This window comes from Hordeum vulgare, chromosome 1H, assembly GCF_904849725.1.
Source record: "Hordeum vulgare subsp. vulgare chromosome 1H, MorexV3_pseudomolecules_assembly, whole genome shotgun sequence".
In the NCBI taxonomy this organism is placed as follows: domain Eukaryota; kingdom Viridiplantae; phylum Streptophyta; class Magnoliopsida; order Poales; family Poaceae; genus Hordeum; species Hordeum vulgare.
Window position 1 is genome coordinate 515,898,787 of NC_058518.1, and position 19,038 is coordinate 515,917,824.

Here is a 19,038-nt window from a genome sequence, read left to right on the forward strand (position 1 = left end):
GCAGGGCCTCTCACCTCTGAGCCATGACTATGAAAATTAATTATATTATATTATATTAGACCGGCCAACATGTGATGTGAATGTGAGTCTGGCTAGTCCGCTGGCATGCATGTGGTTGGCTGCTAGAGTTAGCATGTATGTATGCACAAACAGCAAGATTACAAATAGGATGTGTACTAGTTTATTGCTTAGACGATCAAATAATTCAACCTTTTTTTTGCTAATTCAAACAAGCAAGCAAAAAAGAAAAATCAACTTGCTCAACCACCGTGGAAGTTGGAGCTTGATCAATGGCTGGCTGGACATGAATAATGCAGGCAGGCATGATACACCAGATATTACTCCTAAGTAGATAGATATGCTGACAGATAGAATATACATCCCCGGCCGCCACATTAAATATTTATTTATTTATCCGTTTGTACTTGAATTGGATAGCATAATGGTGAGGTCAACCAAACCAAACCAAACCAATGTGGATGTGCAAATATATATATATATGTATCAAGCTACAAGAAAGAAAGAAAGAAAGGATCCATCATCCATCCAGCACAAGACAAAAACTAAAACTAAAGGCTGCTCTGAGGCATCAAAGCAAACATCATCTTTGCTTTGAATTACTGCCGACCGAGTGAGAGGTCAGGTCAGCTATAAGCCTATAAGTATATACTCTAGTAACTAGGTTCGATGAAATGGGATAATAACACATCTAAATTAATTAAATAGCTTGTCACTAGCTAACAAGACGTAGCACACAACTACTCTCTCTTCTACTCTCATATTTAGGTCTGTGTAAAAATAAAATAGTCCCAAGTACGTAGCTGTCAGTATGCCTGTTTATATTTGTATTTGTATTTAATTTAATAAACAAAACAGACACAAGAGCATACCCAGTTCGTCATGACCAACAGAGAAATAGCGACCATCATCACTAGTAGTCCTAGCTTGGCTTGGCTCATATCCTTTGCAATCTAATGCTATACTAGTGCACAACAAGGAATAGTCAAACTCAAACTAGTTGATTGTCAATCAAAAGGATAGATAATAGTTAGTCTTCACATCATCCTTACCTGCTCTGCCCCCCACTACTTAACTATTCACACCCAAATACTAACTGCTGATAAATATACTCAACTGAATTACTAACTTAATACTCCTACTAGTTTGCAACCACTCCGATTGTGGATAATAATAATAATAAAGCTATGCAATCAGCTAGTCCACTATCCGCTCCACGCCTACTAAACCCAGCTACCTAGCTATATTTACATCCCTAAAGCAGCGGCCAGCTTCCAAGTGGTAGTTGTGGATGATCACGAGAGGAGAGGAGAGGAGAGGAGAGGAGGGTCAATTCCCGCTCCCAGCCATGCCCGTGACCGTTCTCCAATTATCTCCCGCGCGCCAAGCTGCATTCCAAATGCAGTCGTCAGCTTCCAAAATGGCATGAACCAAGTCAACTATCCAATATAAAAACTACATTACCATGGGCTGGTTTCTCAATCCAGGGACCGTTCATGATGTTCAAGATGCTGCACGCGTCGCTATATTCCAAATCAGGCAGCAACTTGGGTGTCAGCAGGAAGCACCTACACCCACATTCAATGAACAAACCGACCGACCGACCAGGTTAGTTACAAGGAAAGCACACGCCAGCAGATCCAAGGTCAAACTGCAACACTTACTGTGGTGTGTTGAGTTGGCTCGCGGCCCTCACAAGCTGCTGGAACATCTTCCTCTCGTTTATGGGGTCCATTCCTGCATTATTATTATTTTTGCAGGGGGAGGACAAGTAAGCTACTGCATGCATCATTCATTCATTCATGCAGCTCTAACAATGTTGAAACAAAAGCACTGCACATGGTAAAACAAAAGCATAAGCAGGTATCTGCTTGCCTTGATTTATCTCATCAACCACCCGAAATGGGCAGTTAGTAAGGTCTTGGAGCGATACAAGATACAGGATGGTAGAAACTGAACGCTCCTACAAATCACATGGAAATAAATAGCAACTATAAGAACACACAGCAGAGGAAAAAAAAAGTTGCAAGCACAATACATCTGAGACAGCGTTTATCCTTTACCCCTCCAGATTGGTGATGAGCACTTAGCACCTGCAGCTGACCAGTTTGCCTGACCAAAAGAATACTCACACTTCAGTTTACACAAAAGAAGAAAAGTAGGAGCCTTTCTTAAGCTACATGATATGATAGTAGCGAACACAGATAGACAACATGGAAATGAGTAATGAACAGAAAAATCTTATAAGACCAGGCAAATAAATAACATTGTTCTCTGAAACAACACCTGATAGATTGCTTATATCCTAGTTGAACTAAATGTTAACAGTAACACAAGGACCACGCGTTAACTTGGCTAAAGTCTGTTGCAACATTTTACTTCTTACTCCCTCCGTCCCCAGATAAATGGCGTATAAATCCAATAAAAAAGTCAATTCTTCTTTAGTTTGACCAAATATATAGGAGAAAATATCAACACCTACGAAATTGAATAAATAGACTCTGAACATATATCTAATGCTGGATATACTGACATTGATTTGATATTGTTTGTCTTAATATTTTTGTATATTAACTTGGTCAAATTAGAAAGCAACGACTTTTTGACTGAATTTATATGTCCGCCTATTTGGGGACAGAGGTAGTAATAAATAGAACTCAAGAGTGCTTATCAAAGGATTATGCTTAAACACAATCAACTCTTTGCAGTAAAAAAAAGCCTGATAATTATCTGATACGACTAATCGTGCCTACCCCATCCCGCTCCAGGTTTAAGTAAACTAGACATATGCACTAACTGGTGTGGTTGCCATCAGGCATCAAGAAATAGTACAATTTTGAGCAAAGTGAAATGGTAGCAGTTATTATTTGCCAAATTTCAAGAAATAATAAAACAGTGCACTTAGTTGGGAAATAGAAACTTACCTAAACTTCACCTTTATAAGAATACCGTATTGACTAAAATCAAGACCATGCTCATCTGCCAGGAAATTTCGGTACAGCACTTAGCGTTGCACAGAATTGTGCAAATAATGACATAAAACAGATCAGACATACATACCAAGTGAAACTTCTCCAGCAACAGCCATTTCTTGGAAGTTGCGACTAAAGGTGTCATTTATTTTTAAAACAAGACTTCGGAGAGTTGGAAGCCATTTACCCTACAAAATCAGCAAAGTCAAGTCAGGACTCAGGAGCGACAATATCACAAAAGGTTGAGAAATGATGGCAATATAGGTCATCAGATGAAATGTTTGAACCTTTGTAGTTTCTATTTCAGAGCAGCACCTCTCACATTCTGCTTTATCATCTTCCAGTTTTGTTGATATCGATTCAATCTATACAATTGAGATAAGTCTATGTCAGCAATAATCCATGTAGAAGTAGGCAAGTAGAATACTCATGAGTAGCTCAAAGGAACATGCAAATTTGGCACATGAAGAGATTTTCTATGGCGTGATTCTATCAGCTCAAGCTCTGAAATGCTTCCAGGTTCCAATCTCCCTTTATCTATGCTACTTTATTAGGACAAAGATAGCTGCTAATGATAACCAAAAATCAATGAACGTGAGGCCCATCTCCTTTGGTGACTGTAGCTAAAGTGCTACAGACTGGTCCCTTGCTGGCTCTGCCACTGAGTAGGTAGATTTCTGTACCTCGCGTTTCCGGTTTTGATACTCCTGCAAAACGTTTTGATTGAGAAATAGCATAGAATTTGCTTCTGATTCAGTATCTTGTATTGCAAGTTCCAACTCTTCTATTGTTGTAGGCATCTGCAATTAGAAAGGCGATGGAACCATCAAAAACTGGGGGTTAAGACAACAAGTTGTTTATCTGGTACAAGAAAGCACCAACACATAGGGTATTGCAGATTCCAAATGTCACATTTGCATCATTTATACATTTGAGTTCTTATATGTTGAACTTTCACTGCGAAAAGATGAAATACTACAATATTTTTTAAGCAGAGTTTATTAAAATAGTTCAGGGTATACCTTCTCAAACTCTTTTTCAAGGTTGTCCGTGATAATAGATACTGACTCTGCATGCTGTTTTGCCTTATTCACCGCCTGCCTGTGCTCTTGAGTGATTCTTTGGCCTGATGGTAAATTTAAAAAACAACCATTATGAAACAACAAGACACCATGTGCTAAACTATTCATCAATCAATGTCGAGGAATATCAACTATTCAGCTGAGATCTATTTCAAAAAGATAAATTGGCCAAGCAACCCTGCTTCAGCTGATCAACTGCAACAAGTGTCAAGATAAAATATTGACTGTTTGAAGGCCCAGAGATATTCAACAAATGTGTTTGCAAGTATAACTTCTCAGTGAAGCTCCAAATGCACTGCTGGATTTCAAGGACTGGGTTGCAATTACAATAGTTTGGTTTGGCAGAACAAGCTATCTTTGGGGTAGAAACTGACTTTCCAAGATTATAGGTATGGTGAACTTGATCTTGGGTGAATACTGAAGGCAGCCACCCGTCATGGTGCCAAATACTACAAAGTAGGTAAGTTGACCGGCAAGAGCGATAGACAAAGTAATTGTTTGTGCTTTGATAAGACATATAACAGAAGGCCCTGCTATATAGCCGGCTTAGCTAACAAGGAATACCAAGAAACTTGGAAAGTAAAGTACAAATCTTCTTTAAGAGATTCATATTTTTGACTAACTGACTGGATAGATAATGACGTCTTGATATTTGACTTCAGTTACAAACTCCAGGACAGACTAGCTGCCAGTGGGCTAGATCCACAACGTTTTTATCTGAGGCCAAGCCTTTTTAGAACATCATGGGTCTATCCCGCTGGCAGCAAGCAATCTTGAAGATTGTTTTGTAAAATAACATTCTTATTGTAAATAATGAGATTCTCCCTATTTGTACATGTTTGCGGTGTATGATATATAGACATATACTGATAACAGTAGAAACTGTAGAATCAATATTTCGATCAGCAAACAGTGAAGCAGCAACATATTGCATTGGGCAGTAACACACAACATCATGCTGAAAAATAAAATGACTCGATATAAATTATTCACTGATATTTTGTAACAATGAATATGCAACATGGATTGGATGGTGTGTATTACATAAAACGTGTGCACACAAACTGTAGACCCAGCGATATCATAGCATTGCAAAATCTTAATGCAAAAGGGGAAGAAAGAACAGCCTACTCGCTCTACCCATTAATACTTTGTCGACTACCAAGTACCAACTAACAATATTTTCAATATACATGTTAAAAACAGATATGAAATTGATTGTAACAACAACTCACGGTTTTCATAGTCTTTGGCAGCGCTAGCAACATCCTTTTCGTGTTTCTTCACATCCTTTTCCATCTCCCATATCTATGAGATACAAACAAAATTATGCTTGTTCAGAGACATTTAGCTATGCCATTATTTCTGGTTTGTGCACTGTTGATGGAAGTTGCACCAAACTACTAGCACGAACCATTATCTTACAGAAACATTCTACAATGGTAGTGATTAATTGGGTGTAAACTGCAAAGTTTCCAACAGTATAATTTATTTATGTATGTGTACTAGCCTGCTAGGTACAATGTATATGATGTAAAATACAGCTTCTAAGGCCATCCTATCTAAGAACCTCAATTTTGCAGATGTAACTGCTTTAGTGAGAAGCATACCTTCGTATCAAGCTCAATAGAAGCCATGTTCTTTTCTGTATAACTCCATTTGAGAGCAACAGCTTCAACAAGTAAATTCTAGGATGAAAATCAAGTTGAAGTAAGAACATAGTCTTTGATGATGATCAAGATAAACGAAATACCGGTAGCTAGCTTATGAGGTACTAACCTTGAGTTTTAGCAATGATCGAAATCGATCATCATTTAACTTAGCTAGCTGATCAGTAAGCCTTCTTGTGCTGGATTCCACATCTTCCTCTTTTGCCATGTCCTCCAGAGTTCTTCTTTTCAAATCTAGATAGAAGAACAACATATTATACAGGCTATATGGAGAAGAACAGGGGGAGAAGTAACATACCAACACGCCTTTGAATGTCTTCTCGCTTCTTCTTTTCAATCCTCACCTTATCAGTAATCGCTTCCTGATAATATGACAATCAAAAGATAACCATTATCAGAAACAACTGAGATATACTTGAATATAATTTAGTGAATGACATTAAAATATTTGAAAAAACCTTTCTCTTGCGGAATTCTGCCTCTTCATCTTCTAATTTTCTTTGATCTTTCTGGAGCTCTTTTAAGGCTTCCTCCATGCCTTCAACATTTTTTGCATGCTGATCCTTTTCAGATCGAAGCATTTCAATGTCACTAACATTCACGTCTGGAAGAAAAGCTGACAAGCGTTAGACATATGTGAACCATATAATTGAATAACTTATCAAACCTGAAATCATAACACATACCGCACATGAAGAGGCGTGACGGGTAGATTGAATCTACATTTGCTGACAAATGGCCACCATATCTTGATCTGCTCCATCGATAATGGTTACGTGGAGTCCAAAGGTCATTAATACCTAACTTTACCACATCATCTGCGCTTTTATCCGCTTGATTTGTACCTATATACTGCATGGACATAGAAAAGAAGAAAATTTATTTAAAGCCATAACCAGTGCAACTTGGTGCAGATTCATGAACCGGATACAAGCAGTGTTATACCGATTGATCCACTAAAGCCTGAGTAATCAAAACATTTTTTACAGCAGGAGGAGCCTCAAATTCTTGATCGAGTCTTGATGTGATCCCAAGTTGCTTCATCTGTCAAAATGAAATTAACAGACACTGAAATTTTAACCCCTCGGCTTTATTTTTGCTGAGCACATTTTAACTGGGCAGAACGATAAAGAAAGATCCAATATTGATGAAGTCAAAGACAATTACTTTAGTATGATGTCCTCACATAGTCACATTAAGTGTCTACCTAAGATGAGAGATGATGATTTGTGTGGTGAAGTGAATTGTTCATGCATAAACAATTAGAGAAAAGGGTAGAAATGATGAAAGAGAGGACCTAGCTTTAAGTCTTAATGCACACGTTGTAACACGCGCAAAGATTTCAAAACAAAATAGCTCTCATAATACAAACATGAGAGAAACAACAAGTAATAAACATCGATGCCCCTCCATCCCATAATGTAAGACGTTTTTGACAGTACACTAGAGTCAAAAAACGTCTTACATTACGGGACGGAGGGAGTAACTTTGATTGGCATATAGGTGCTGACCTCCGGGGTAATGTTCAATGGCTCACACATGATGCTATTGCCCCCTGTGTAGTTCAGAATAGGAGTACCATATTGCTTCAGTTGTCTAACCAAGAGGTCACGGTCGGAAGCATTCTGTGTAATGAATGACTGGCACACACAACGAAATGGCAGTTAATTTGTTGCAGATATAATGCTTTCACATGGAAATCAATAAGATAATTGACAAGATCCGCAAAAGAAATACAGACAGCAAGGAAAGGAATAATATCTCGAAAAAGTTTCCAGGCATGTCGTCTTATTGGACACTAATCATCTTCAGTAACTGGACAATCAGTCTACTCTGCACATTAATCGTTCACAGGACATGTGAGAAACCTGCATCGGTTCGATCAAAGGCTCCTTGCTTTATACTACCTCCAGTTCATAATATATGACTACCTAGCAGGCACAAAATGCAAGTAACATTCGATATCATAGGAGTATAGGACTATTCCAAGTACTGTCAAGTATTACTTCAATTTTGTGCCTCCTAGGTATGCTAGCCGAACACATTATGAATTGAGGGGGCATATTCAGTGGAAATGCGAAGGCAAAGGAAAACAATAAGTAGCACGCACACCAGGATTTAGCAACTAAACAGGAAAAATTATCATAGTATTAGTACCCTCCATATATAGTTTGGAACGTGGCTTTCCAAGTAACCAGCGTGAGTTTTACTATGAACATTGACCTGAAATCAGCGAAAGAAAGTAGCATGATAAGAATCTTGGATGCAGAGAAAGAAGCAGTTGGTAGGCATACAACTAACAAAACAAACCTCAAGGAGAACAGGCCCATACACTTCTCCCCTGAACATGTTTTTGTTGTTCTGCACCCAATAGTATGCTTCATTGATTCTTTCAGCGCCAGCTCTTTGCAATGCTTGGAGTAGCTTATTGTTCTTACTTTCCATTTGCATCAACCTGTAGTAAACGTGCATTAGGTAGCCATGTCACTAATAGTGTAGATGCTAGTTGACAAGCTGGATACCTATCAGAACACTTCCTCAGATTTTCTCTCTCTTGTGATAACTGCTGCTCCTTCTCTTTCCGTCTGAATTTCACCTCGTTTATGCCACAAATTTTGTGTCCAATATCAACCGTTAGTTGTGCCTGTGCAAAAAATAAATAACTTAGCCACGGGTGTAGACAGGATACCAGTTGGTTATAGATGCCAACAGAACTGTACAGATGGAATCATGGAAAGCAAATGATCGTGGAAACTAGAGTGACAAAACTAACCATTTCAGCTCTAGGTGGTTCAAATGGTTGTAGATCTTGAAGTTCCCTTTCAGCAGCAGCAAGAGCTTCCTTAGCCTTTGAGATCTTCTGTTGCTGATTTTTTTCATGCCTTTTCAGTTCCTCTATGTCATCAAACGTTGTTTTCAATCGCGCACTCTGAAGCAACGAAATGCGTCAAGGATTGACACAGACCAAACTGCACTCAAGAACTGATTTGAGCGTGGAAAAAAAATGTGTAAGTGTGTGTGTGTGTGGGGGGGGGGGGTTACGCACCAGCTGAATCTCGTCATCTGTAACCTCGCGACGCTTGTTTGTATTTTGATTTATTTGGTTGTTTATCTTCTTCATACTTGAAGTAATGGTCGTTTTCTCTTTCTTGAACCCTCTACATAATAAACAGGGTAAAGAAAGAAGATGCGTATTCCATTAGAAACCGAAACCTCAAACTTGGGTGTCTCAAGCAGACACACGAGGTTACATCGCGCAGCAGAAACTTTATGGAATCAGAAATGAAATGTCAAAATTAAGCGTTATGCTATCTATCACCGATGTAACCAGAAATAGAGTTCCAGCTAAGTTTTTTTGTATGAATGAATACTATTTCAAGGAATATTAGTTGAAAAGTGAAGGATCAACAAAACAGTGTGTGTTTGAAACTTTGAATGAAAAAGGTCTTGAAAAGGGGGCAAACACCGAACCATATACTACTAGGGACTTGCAGAAACATGTATAAAGTGATTGGCAATTGAAGGAATTTAGTGCGTGAGCTGAATCATATTGGCTGTGGTGCATACTCGATAGGGGCTTTTGCATCTAGCCAGATCTTGGTTGCATCATCCATTTTCTTCTTGTAGATTTTCTCCTCCTCCAGCACGTTCTTGAATTCCAACTTCTTGGCATCATATTTGAGCCATGGGAGCTTCTTCTTCATGAGCTCAGCCTGTGGCAAAATGAACCAACAAACAGTATTATGAGAATGTCATGGTATATTAAATTACTATATGGATGTCATTCATCACAGAGAAAGAATACAACGGACCTTCTTGAGGAGCTTATCTCTTTGGCGGACACGTTGGACATCTTTTTCTTGTTCGGCGTTGAGGGCCTTGAGGTTGTTCAAGGTCTGCTCCTTTTGCTTTACAGCCTGAAATTCGACACAAGGTCGGTGGTCAATCGAGCTGGTATGTAAGAGACGGTGTGTACGATGAAGCCAGAGAAGCTTCAGATGTTGAACAGGTAAAACATAGAAGGATTGATGTTTACCACTTCAATATTCCTGAGCTCCCTGCTCCGTTCTATAAGCTGGCGATGCTGAACAGGTAAGTTGGGATCGCCCACGGCCTTCTCGGTCTCTTCTAGCAGCTGGATGGGGGTGAGCTTTGCGAACTCACACACTCGATCTTGCGGCAAGAACTAAATCGAGACAAATCGTCATTGGGGTATAGGTAGACAGTGAAGAAGAGAGGATGACATGACACACAGACCTACCTGAGTGAGGTTGTTGATTTGGATGTTGAACTTCTTGATGACGTCGATGATATCCTTCTTGGGGACAGTGGCGCCTGAATGAAAGAAACAAGAATCTGTCAAAAGTTGTCGTTGAGCAAGAGTATATATGTGAATGGAATGGGTTTGTAGTAGGTAGAGACCGTCGAGTAGCCACTCAGACTTATTGTTGGTATCGATCTTGCGGGTGATGTGGATGTCGCTGGCCTGTTGTGACTGGGAGCGGAGGGAGAGGCGGACGTGCCCCGACTCCTCGCCGCGCTTCACGAAGGCCCCGACGCTGGACGCCCTGCCGAGGATGGAGGGGTCGGCGGCGAGGGCGAGCGCGATGGCGCAGACGAGGGAGCTCTTGCCGGAGCCGTTGGGGCCGACGACGAGGTTGAGGCGCGGGCCGGGGCGGCAGACGAGGCGGTCGTACGTCATGAAGTTGCAGAGCTCGATCTCCACGATGTTGCCCGGCACGTAGTCGTCGTCGCCCCGCCGATGCTGATGCTGCGCGCCGGAGGCGGAGGCGGAGGGCTCGAGCTTGGGGCGCTTGGCGGCCCGGGCGGGCGCCATGGCCGGCGGCGGCGGCGGCGGCGGCGGGTAGGGCTTTGGGGTTTGGGGCTGTTCGGCGGGACGGGACGGGGTGGGGAATTTGGAGGAGAAAAAAAATGGAATCGGTGGGTCCGTCTCGGTGCTCGCGCCCGGCTTTGGGCTTTGGGCTTGGGCCGCGTCCCCAAGAGCCCTCCTAGATCATATTTTTCTTTCGGCAAAGGGGAAAAACACCCAAATGCGCCTTGAGGAACCCGTTTTTCATCGGCTAGGAGCGAAATTGGCCCCGGCGGTCTCTGGCCAAACCCAGCGCGCTCGGGGCGTCGGCGTAAGGAAAAACGCGCGTCGGCTCCCTTGTCAGGTGGAAAAACAGTTTTTCCTCCTTTAGATTCGCTCATCGCGCACTACATCTTTCGTCGTCATTTTGATCCCGACGCCGACCACCTACCTACAATCGTCATCTCCCCATCGACGAAGGGAGGGTACTCCGCGGCTTCGCCCATGCCTCCCATTGCTTCTTCGCAGGTTTTTCTGACGCTCCGGCCACCACGCCCGCCAGGTGTTCGGCGATTTGTCTAGGCGATGGACTCCAACGACGAGGAGTCGTTCGCGGCGTTAATGAAGGAGGAAGCCGACACCGACACCCAGGATGAAGACCACCTCATGGTCCTCGCCGCTCTGGCCGGCCTATTCGCGAGCGATGTAAAGGCGATGCGAGGTGGCTCGGCGTTGGACCAGCTGAAGGCATCAACTGGAAGGTTATTGCTTGCTCTACACCGACTACTTCGCCAACACTCCGTTGCATGACGATAAAGTGTTTCGACGCCGTTATCGGATAAGTCAGAAGCTCTTCCTCAGGATTATGAATTCCATCAGGGAGTTCGACAGTTACTTCAAGTGCAAAAAGGATTCAATAACCTTTAAGATGAAGTATGTACGCATGATTATGCCAATTCAAGGTCCGACACAATCAGGGAATGATATTAATATGCATATCCAGCTAGTGAAGAAAGAGCTAGACATATTATGTCCTAATGAAGGGGTCAATACTTGGGACACCAATGAAGGAAACCATTTTTCCTATGGTAGTTGTGTTGATCACGATAGTGCATGACTATGTCGGTGACAAATATGTATCCGGTCAGGTGTGCCACAACACCAATGACGTGTTAAGCATATGGATGATATACCTTTTCTCGCTTAGATTTCTTCGACCGCACTATTGTGGCCCTAGTGAAGCCACCTAAAACATATTTTCTCGTTTTGATTTATTTGTTAGGGATTCCCTAGAACAAACATCTTGTCTTAAATTGATTCCATATGTGAGATATTCAATCGATTATAATTCCGTTTAAAGAGAATTTTACCATTCTTGTATCATTTATGTCCAATGGATCATTCCCTTTTCTCGTACGTATGAGAGTTTTTAGAATAAAAGTTTATGTTAATTCAATGTGAGGAAAAATCCATTGAATCAGCTTAAAATGAATATATGGGGAGTATAAGTAAAAATTATCGAACGCCTCGTAGGAAAAGAAAGTATACATGCTACTCCCTCCGTCTCGGTTTATAAGTCATCTTACGAAAACCAAATAATCTCAAAACACTAAGGCACGATGTATTGACTTTCACCTCGTTTTTTTTTTTTACTTGAATAAAGGAATCAACCAGTAAAAAACGTGAGGCGTGTTTGTTTTTAATGACCTGAGACTAACTAGCACGACATGCAGTGGTCAATTCATTGCATGCAATCGTATTAATTCACCTCGTTTCTTGTTTTCCTCTCCGTCTTGATTGCGGTGCACAACCTAAGATGACTTATAAACCGAAACGGAGGGAGTAACAAGGATCATATTTATTCCGTCTTAAAGTTTTATAGGTGTAGTCGCTTCATATCATGAACCTAGTCCATTTTTGTGTTACGTGTAATTACTTGAGATTTTGTATTTTTCTATTCAAGGCCATATTTTATATTATTATTCTTTTCTTGATACAATGCCTTATTTGTTCTCTTCATGTAGTCGCGGGTTGAAGCCCTAGAAACAACTTTTTACACAAATGCAAGGAAAGGCTGCATACTATAGACCCAAATTGGTTGGATCTTTCTCCTGACCCTGCATAAGCTGGAGCTACATGCACCGGGCTGCCCCTTTTTTGTAGACCTTCAAAATCATTTTTTGGTTATCCGAACCAAAAGGAAGGGTGTTGTATATTTCACAAATATTTGGTATATTTGCCACCTCTCTAACTAGACTTAGGCATTTTCCTCACCTCTCTTGTTGCTTACTTGTTTGACTCTTTCAGTGGACCAATAAGTACTGAAATGGAAGTTCTTAAAAAATTACCAATAATTCAATGAAACCAAGTTGAAATCACGTACTTTTGCATCCTCGAGGGCCTATGTACCAGTGCATCGTAGAGGACCTATGTACCTCAGCCTCTCGTCGGAGTGGACCAATTTTTCTGTGATCGCAACTAGTAGCTTGTTTTATTTCATGGCACCAAGTGCCCTTTTTAAAAGCACACTTTATTTTCGTTGTCCGGATCTACACAAATTAAAATTTAACAATCAACAAGTACAAAACTAAGAAAGGTTCTTTGTGTACTTCCGCACCACTTGTTCAAGACCAAGTTGATCCACACGTGACATCGGGAAAATTTAGATCAAGCTCCCCTCACCCCCACCCCCACCCCACCCCACCAAACACACACACGACAATTGTCAAAAGTAAGATGCATTTCAAGGCTAAGCGGCTCAAATAATTGCGTATACAAATCCATTTTCATCAGTAGCCATATAAGCAACATTGTTTGGGTTGGGCCAATTGTTACTCGCGAGAACACTAACTTATTATCGTAAATTGCAATTAAGTACAACATAGAATTATGTAATACCCCACGATTACACATTCCACAGCCTGACAAAGGGTTAGCTGGTTCGCTACAATTGAATGCCATATATGCTTCAATTTTCTTTCCTATCCATCTGATATTATTTCGTTAAACTAATTTTCCCCCGCCGCCACCTTTCGGGCGGTCTCAACCCCCACCCCAACCCGGTCTTCCGTAGTATATATATATATATATATATATATATATATATATATATATATATATATATATATATATATATATATATATATATATATATATATATATATATATATATATATATATATATGTATGTATCATCTTGAGATTCTTGACACCTTTGCATCACAGATGACCCATGTCCTTCACGGGCTTCTATTGACCAAATTTAGGGTCGCCACAACCTCCAATTGACCCCATCCACCCAAGCCGCATCGCGTAATATACACCATTCATCTTGAGATTATTTTCAATAGCTAGCTAGCCCATGGCACCTCTACAATGCGGTAGCTCATATCGTTTGAAGGCATTGTAACTCTATGCCAAATATTGTTCAATAATTTGGCACCACCCATGATGGCCTCGAGTTGGAGTATCGAACAATGTCATAGCGTTGCTTTTGTTTCGCCGATTGTTCTTGCAATCGATCATTGCTCCCCACCTCAAGTGGGATGGCCGATGGCATGTTTGGCGGCAAGGTCTAAGATCTAGAAAGAAATTATCTAAGATCCCGAAAGAAAGAAGCCATCTGGCCCTTCGGAATTGGTGCTTGATGAACACCATGGAGAGGATTTGATGATGTGAGTTTCCATCTTTCTGAAAGTTATCTATTTTGCGGATCCATTTTTACCTGACCTAGATAACACATTGAGATTATTGATTCAAATTCATGTAAGCATCACTAATTGATATATATAGTACTACTTTAGAACTCTTATAAGAGCATTACTATTGTAGAAACATCTTTTTTGAATGTTTGGAATGAGGGGCCTCTAGTTCATCCAACAAAAAGACTATATGTTTAAACAAATTTAAACCTCGAATTGTCTACAAAAAAGCAATTAACACCTAGCAATTCATGTAAGCAATTAACACCTGGAGTAAGAAAGAAACGGAACGCAAAAAATTGATTTTCATTAGTAGGCCCATGCATATATAGGGAATGCCGAATTGGTTAATCCATGGAATTATCTAACTACTCCTCCATACACTGGATGCAATATACTCCTCCATATACTCGGCGGCAAAATACATCTGGTTTTCCTGCCATAATTAAACAAAGAATAAATTGACGCGATCTATTTTGATCTCGAGATGAAGTGCCATCCCGTTGTGGGGATCCAGATATATACGCGGTATCTCTGCTCTGTATTGCATGTAAACATATATATATATACATCCTCCACAATTAGCTCCAAGGTTCATAGCTACTCTCATTCCTCTGTTCTGCCTTCTTTTTGTTCTCGCCATGCATGCATACAACAAGCCGATATACATCTGAAACTAGTGCATATCTTGGTCGGTTTTCATCTATGCAGCACAGTTTTGGGACAGCCATGCAGCACAGATATGCATCTATTTTTGCCATTTCTTTTCTTGTCTTCTTTGCTTCTTCTTCTTCTTCTTCTTCTTCGTCTGTCCGTACGTAACTCTCGTGCTGTTTTCGGTGCTACACATGTTGCAAAAATAAAAACATGGGAAATTATCCATCTATGTACTGTGTATCTCTCTGTTACATGATATGTTAACATCCAAAATATATACACCGTAGGCTCACATGGGGAAATATTTTTCTTTTCTTTTCCTGATGTTCCTTTTGTCCTCATAGGCTCATATGCAATCTACAGTTTTCATTTTCTTGTTCCCTCATTTTATAAACTACTAGATACCGATTAAGAAAGTGTACGTGTGTGCGTCATGCAACAAGACTTACGTACTATCCTAAAAAAAAAAAAGACTTAGGTGCTCTGATATTGTTGGCAGAAGCCATGCATATGGATCTCGCATGCATGTTGCAGATATTTTTATTTTTTTGTGTGGAGAAATTATCCATCCAAGTGTTAAACAATTAATCTCTTCCATTGTTGTCATCAATCCAAATAAATTGTTTGTGATTTTTTCTTCATGTTCTTTTTATTCTCATCTATGTAATCTAGGGGGGAAATATCCATCTCTTCGCCTGATAGAGGATTCAATAAACTAGTAAATCCTAATTAAGAAAATGTGCATATATACCTCTGATCTACTCCCTCCGTTCCACAATACAAGACCTTTTAGAGATTTCACTAGAAGACTACATACGGAGCAAAATGAGTGAATCTATATTCTAAAATATGTCTATGTACATCTGTATGTAGTTTATAGTACAATCTCTAAAAGGTCTTATATTTAGGAACGGAGGGAGTAAGTCTATTATGCATGCATGCATGATTTTGCAAAACAAATCTTTTACTATATACCAGCTGAGATCGATGAAACATGTGGATCACAAATATAACTAATCTCTTTATAAATTATGTTTTTGTTGCAGCTCTTTTAATAAGCTAGCTGATCATGGCATCCTCCCTCAAGGCATTGCTTATTGATGATATGGCAGTTGAACGCATGGTTGCCTCCGCGATGCTGCGGAAGTTTCATTGCGAGATCACCATGGCGAAGAATGGGAAAGAAGCTGTTGATATGTTCCTTGAGGGCAACGAGTTTGATATTGTTGTAGTATGTGATAAGGACATGCCCATAATGACCGGTCCTGAGGTACTATATATATATATATATATATATATATATATATATATATATATATATATATATGCTCGATCACTAGCTCATTTCCCATTTCTTTCACTTCCTTTTTTAGCTTGAACATGACGCATGTATATTGGATAGCCACCTCATTGACACAATATTTTCTTCTACATGTTACTTGACAGGCAGTAGAGAAGATCCGTGCTATGGGAGCCACCGGTGTGAAGATTGTCGGGGTGTCCGCTGATGATAACGCCATGGAGGCGTTCATGAGTGCCGGTGCCGATGACTTTGTGCCCAAACCAGTGAGGCCTGAGATACTCGGGCCTATAATTCAGGATGTCATTAACAGGAAAAGTAATTAGGGACGGTTTACGGAAATAATCTAGCTTGCTTTAATTATCCCGTCGTCAAGAAACCCAATATAAAATGTTCAGCTAGCTAGCTCATGTCTGCATTATATTTTTATTTATTTTAATGTTGTTTCAAGGTCATGTTTTAAAGGTCGGACGCCATTCGCAAGAAAAAGCAAGAGAGTCTGCCAAGTATATGCATGGGGATTGATGTTATTTGTAGCTCTTTCAGTTATAATCCGCTACTTTCTGTTAATTTATTTATGCCTCTATGTGTCCCTTAATTTCCGGGGCAAAATTATTCGGCTACCAACAAGTGTTTGATAATTGTTTCATGGGTTGGATTTCTTCTACTCCGGTGGCCACATGTAATACTCTTTCTGTAAACATGGGAAAATATATACTTGATTTTCCCCGGTGAAAAGTCACCAACGTGATTTCCAATGGACTGGACATCGATCCGCCATGCATTGACTAACCCTAGAGCTAGGTAGCTACATTCTCTACCACAAGCTCCAAAGTTCATGTGCAGCATTGCTCATGAGTTTATCCAGATCAATGCAGAGGATGGGTGATATAGCATAGAAGCAAAGTATTTCACTCTGTTAAAAACCAGGTTTAATCAAATGAGTAGGAATTAGAAAACTAGAAAGATAGACAGTAAACAATGACGAATCTTGGAAGAAATGAAGGGGGCTCAAAGTTTAATGTGTGTATAAAATATCAAAAACTCTCAATTCTTTAGTTCAAATGGGGCCAAAAAAATATAGAATAGTAGCAATTTATCTTTTCTAATTTTTGGAGGGCGGGCTCGAGCCTGTCGAAGCCCCCTGCTAGATTCGCCACCGACGGTACATATACACAAACAAATACAGTACTTGCACCCAACTTGGTAAGAGGGTTGTTATCACCCTTGTCTTGCTAGTTACAAGGCTAAAACAAGGGTCAATCTATGTCACATCTTGATGTCAGATAATACATCACATCTAAGTATGATGCCAGCATCACCACATCTTTTCATTGTCTATCTTGTTTATTTGATTTTAATTCCCAAAACTAAAAACCAGCTCGTCCCGTGTCCGCCTGGAGGCCGGTCTAGATTTGAATTTTTTTTTGGGTTTATAGAAAGGTTCATGAATTTGAAAAATATATGCGAGCTTGAAAAAGTTTATGTATTTTCGAAATGTTCATGGGATTTGAAAAGGACCCTCGATTCAAATAAAGTTCATAGATTTGGAAAACAATTTGCGGGTTTGAAAAAAGGTTATTGAATTTAAAATAAGTTCACGAGTTTTAAAAAGTTGAAGGATCTGAAAATATTCATGGGATTTGACAAAGTTCATGGATTCGAATAAATTTCCTGGATTTGAAAAAAAAATCACGGCTTTTACAATAGGTTCACAAATTCAGAAAACGTTCGCGAGTTTGAAAATAGTCCCAAATTTGAAAAACATTCATGCGATTTCATAATGTTCACTGATTCGAATAAAGTTCATGGACTTGAAATAAGTTTGCAGGTTTGAAAAAAGGGTCATGAATTTGAAAAGAAAGTTCGAAAGTTTGAAAATGTTTGCGGATTTCAGAAACGTTCATCGGATTTGATAAAGTTCATGACTTCGAAAAAAATATCATGGATTGGAAAAAAATCGGCTTTGAAAATGTTCATTGATTTGAAAAAAGTTCACGGATTTGAAAAAATGTTCATGACTTTAAAAAATGTTCACGGGTTTGAAAAAGGTTCATGGATTTGAAACATCTTTACGGATTTCATAGATTCAAAAAAATCATAAAAGATAAAAGGTTACAGTTTTCAAAAAGGTTGATGGATGTGAAAATGTTCATGCATTAAAAACGTTCATCAAATTTAAATGTTGACGAATTTGAACAGAGTTCACCAATTTGTAGAAATGTTCATAAGTTTAAAATGTAAGCAAAAAGTCAAATACAATGTAAAAGAACAAAGAAAATGACATAACTAACAGAAAAAGGAAAAAGGAAAACTGAAAAAGGAAAAAGCACGACCAAAAAAACAGCCAAACAAAGCACATAGAAAACCACTAGAAAAACACAAAGAAACCGGCTAGAAGGAGATTTATATGGGCTGGCTTGTTAGAAACGCGTGTGAGAGGGGAAGGGGGTGATTGATCTTTTTTTGAATCAGGCCTTACTGACCAAGTGGTGGTATAAGCTTCATTGCGGATGAAAAGAAGTCCTTGTGAGCGGAGCTACAAAAGGAAGTTCAAGCTCAAGAAATCCTCTCAATAGGGATTGGGCAAGCAAGCTGTTTGTTTATTTGATCTTACCCGGTTGTGAGACGGGACGTGAAGTCAACCAAGTACATGTGTGTTCATAGTGTCTCCGGCACCTTCCTCCTAGCTGAGTATGGATGCTGAAGTTAGCTGGAGTGTGGGGCGAGTGCGTGGTAGATGGAACTCCTATTTACCGCATTTCTTCTTGCACTTCCAACTTGAAGAGGAAGAAGCATCTCTCTTTGCATCCGTTTGTACCAATAAC

General features: G+C 39.8%; 2 protein-coding genes across 2 annotated transcripts; one reads left to right on the forward strand and one right to left on the reverse strand.

The window, feature by feature from the left end:
- Window positions 1-1,000: 1,000 nt before the first annotated feature.
- On the reverse strand, window positions 1,001-10,581 carry LOC123452891 (structural maintenance of chromosomes protein 5). The gene is made up of 28 exons (XM_045129626.1): window positions 10,165-10,581; window positions 10,004-10,077; window positions 9,779-9,928; window positions 9,555-9,659; window positions 9,310-9,455; window positions 8,789-8,900; window positions 8,516-8,671; window positions 8,265-8,386; window positions 8,053-8,197; window positions 7,900-7,965; window positions 7,254-7,382; window positions 6,688-6,786; window positions 6,429-6,594; window positions 6,201-6,346; window positions 6,041-6,104; window positions 5,852-5,976; window positions 5,683-5,760; window positions 5,308-5,380; window positions 4,013-4,116; window positions 3,674-3,790; window positions 3,278-3,355; window positions 3,079-3,178; window positions 2,943-2,997; window positions 2,082-2,130; window positions 1,894-1,981; window positions 1,683-1,755; window positions 1,483-1,586; window positions 1,001-1,406 (listed from the first exon to the last, which is right to left on the reverse strand). Exons 1-28 carry the CDS (start codon window positions 10,577-10,579, stop codon window positions 1,348-1,350), a joined length of 3,198 nt encoding a protein of 1,065 aa, XP_044985561.1. The 5' UTR covers window positions 10,580-10,581; the 3' UTR covers window positions 1,001-1,347.
- Window positions 10,582-15,979: 5,398 nt separating this feature from the next.
- On the forward strand, window positions 15,980-16,536 carry LOC123422057 (two-component response regulator ORR42-like). Its single transcript, XM_045107651.1, has 2 exons — window positions 15,980-16,180; window positions 16,357-16,536. The coding sequence occupies exons 1-2, from the start codon at window positions 15,980-15,982 to the stop codon at window positions 16,534-16,536; spliced, it is 381 nt and encodes a 126-aa protein (XP_044963586.1).
- Window positions 16,537-19,038: the final 2,502 nt, after the last annotated feature.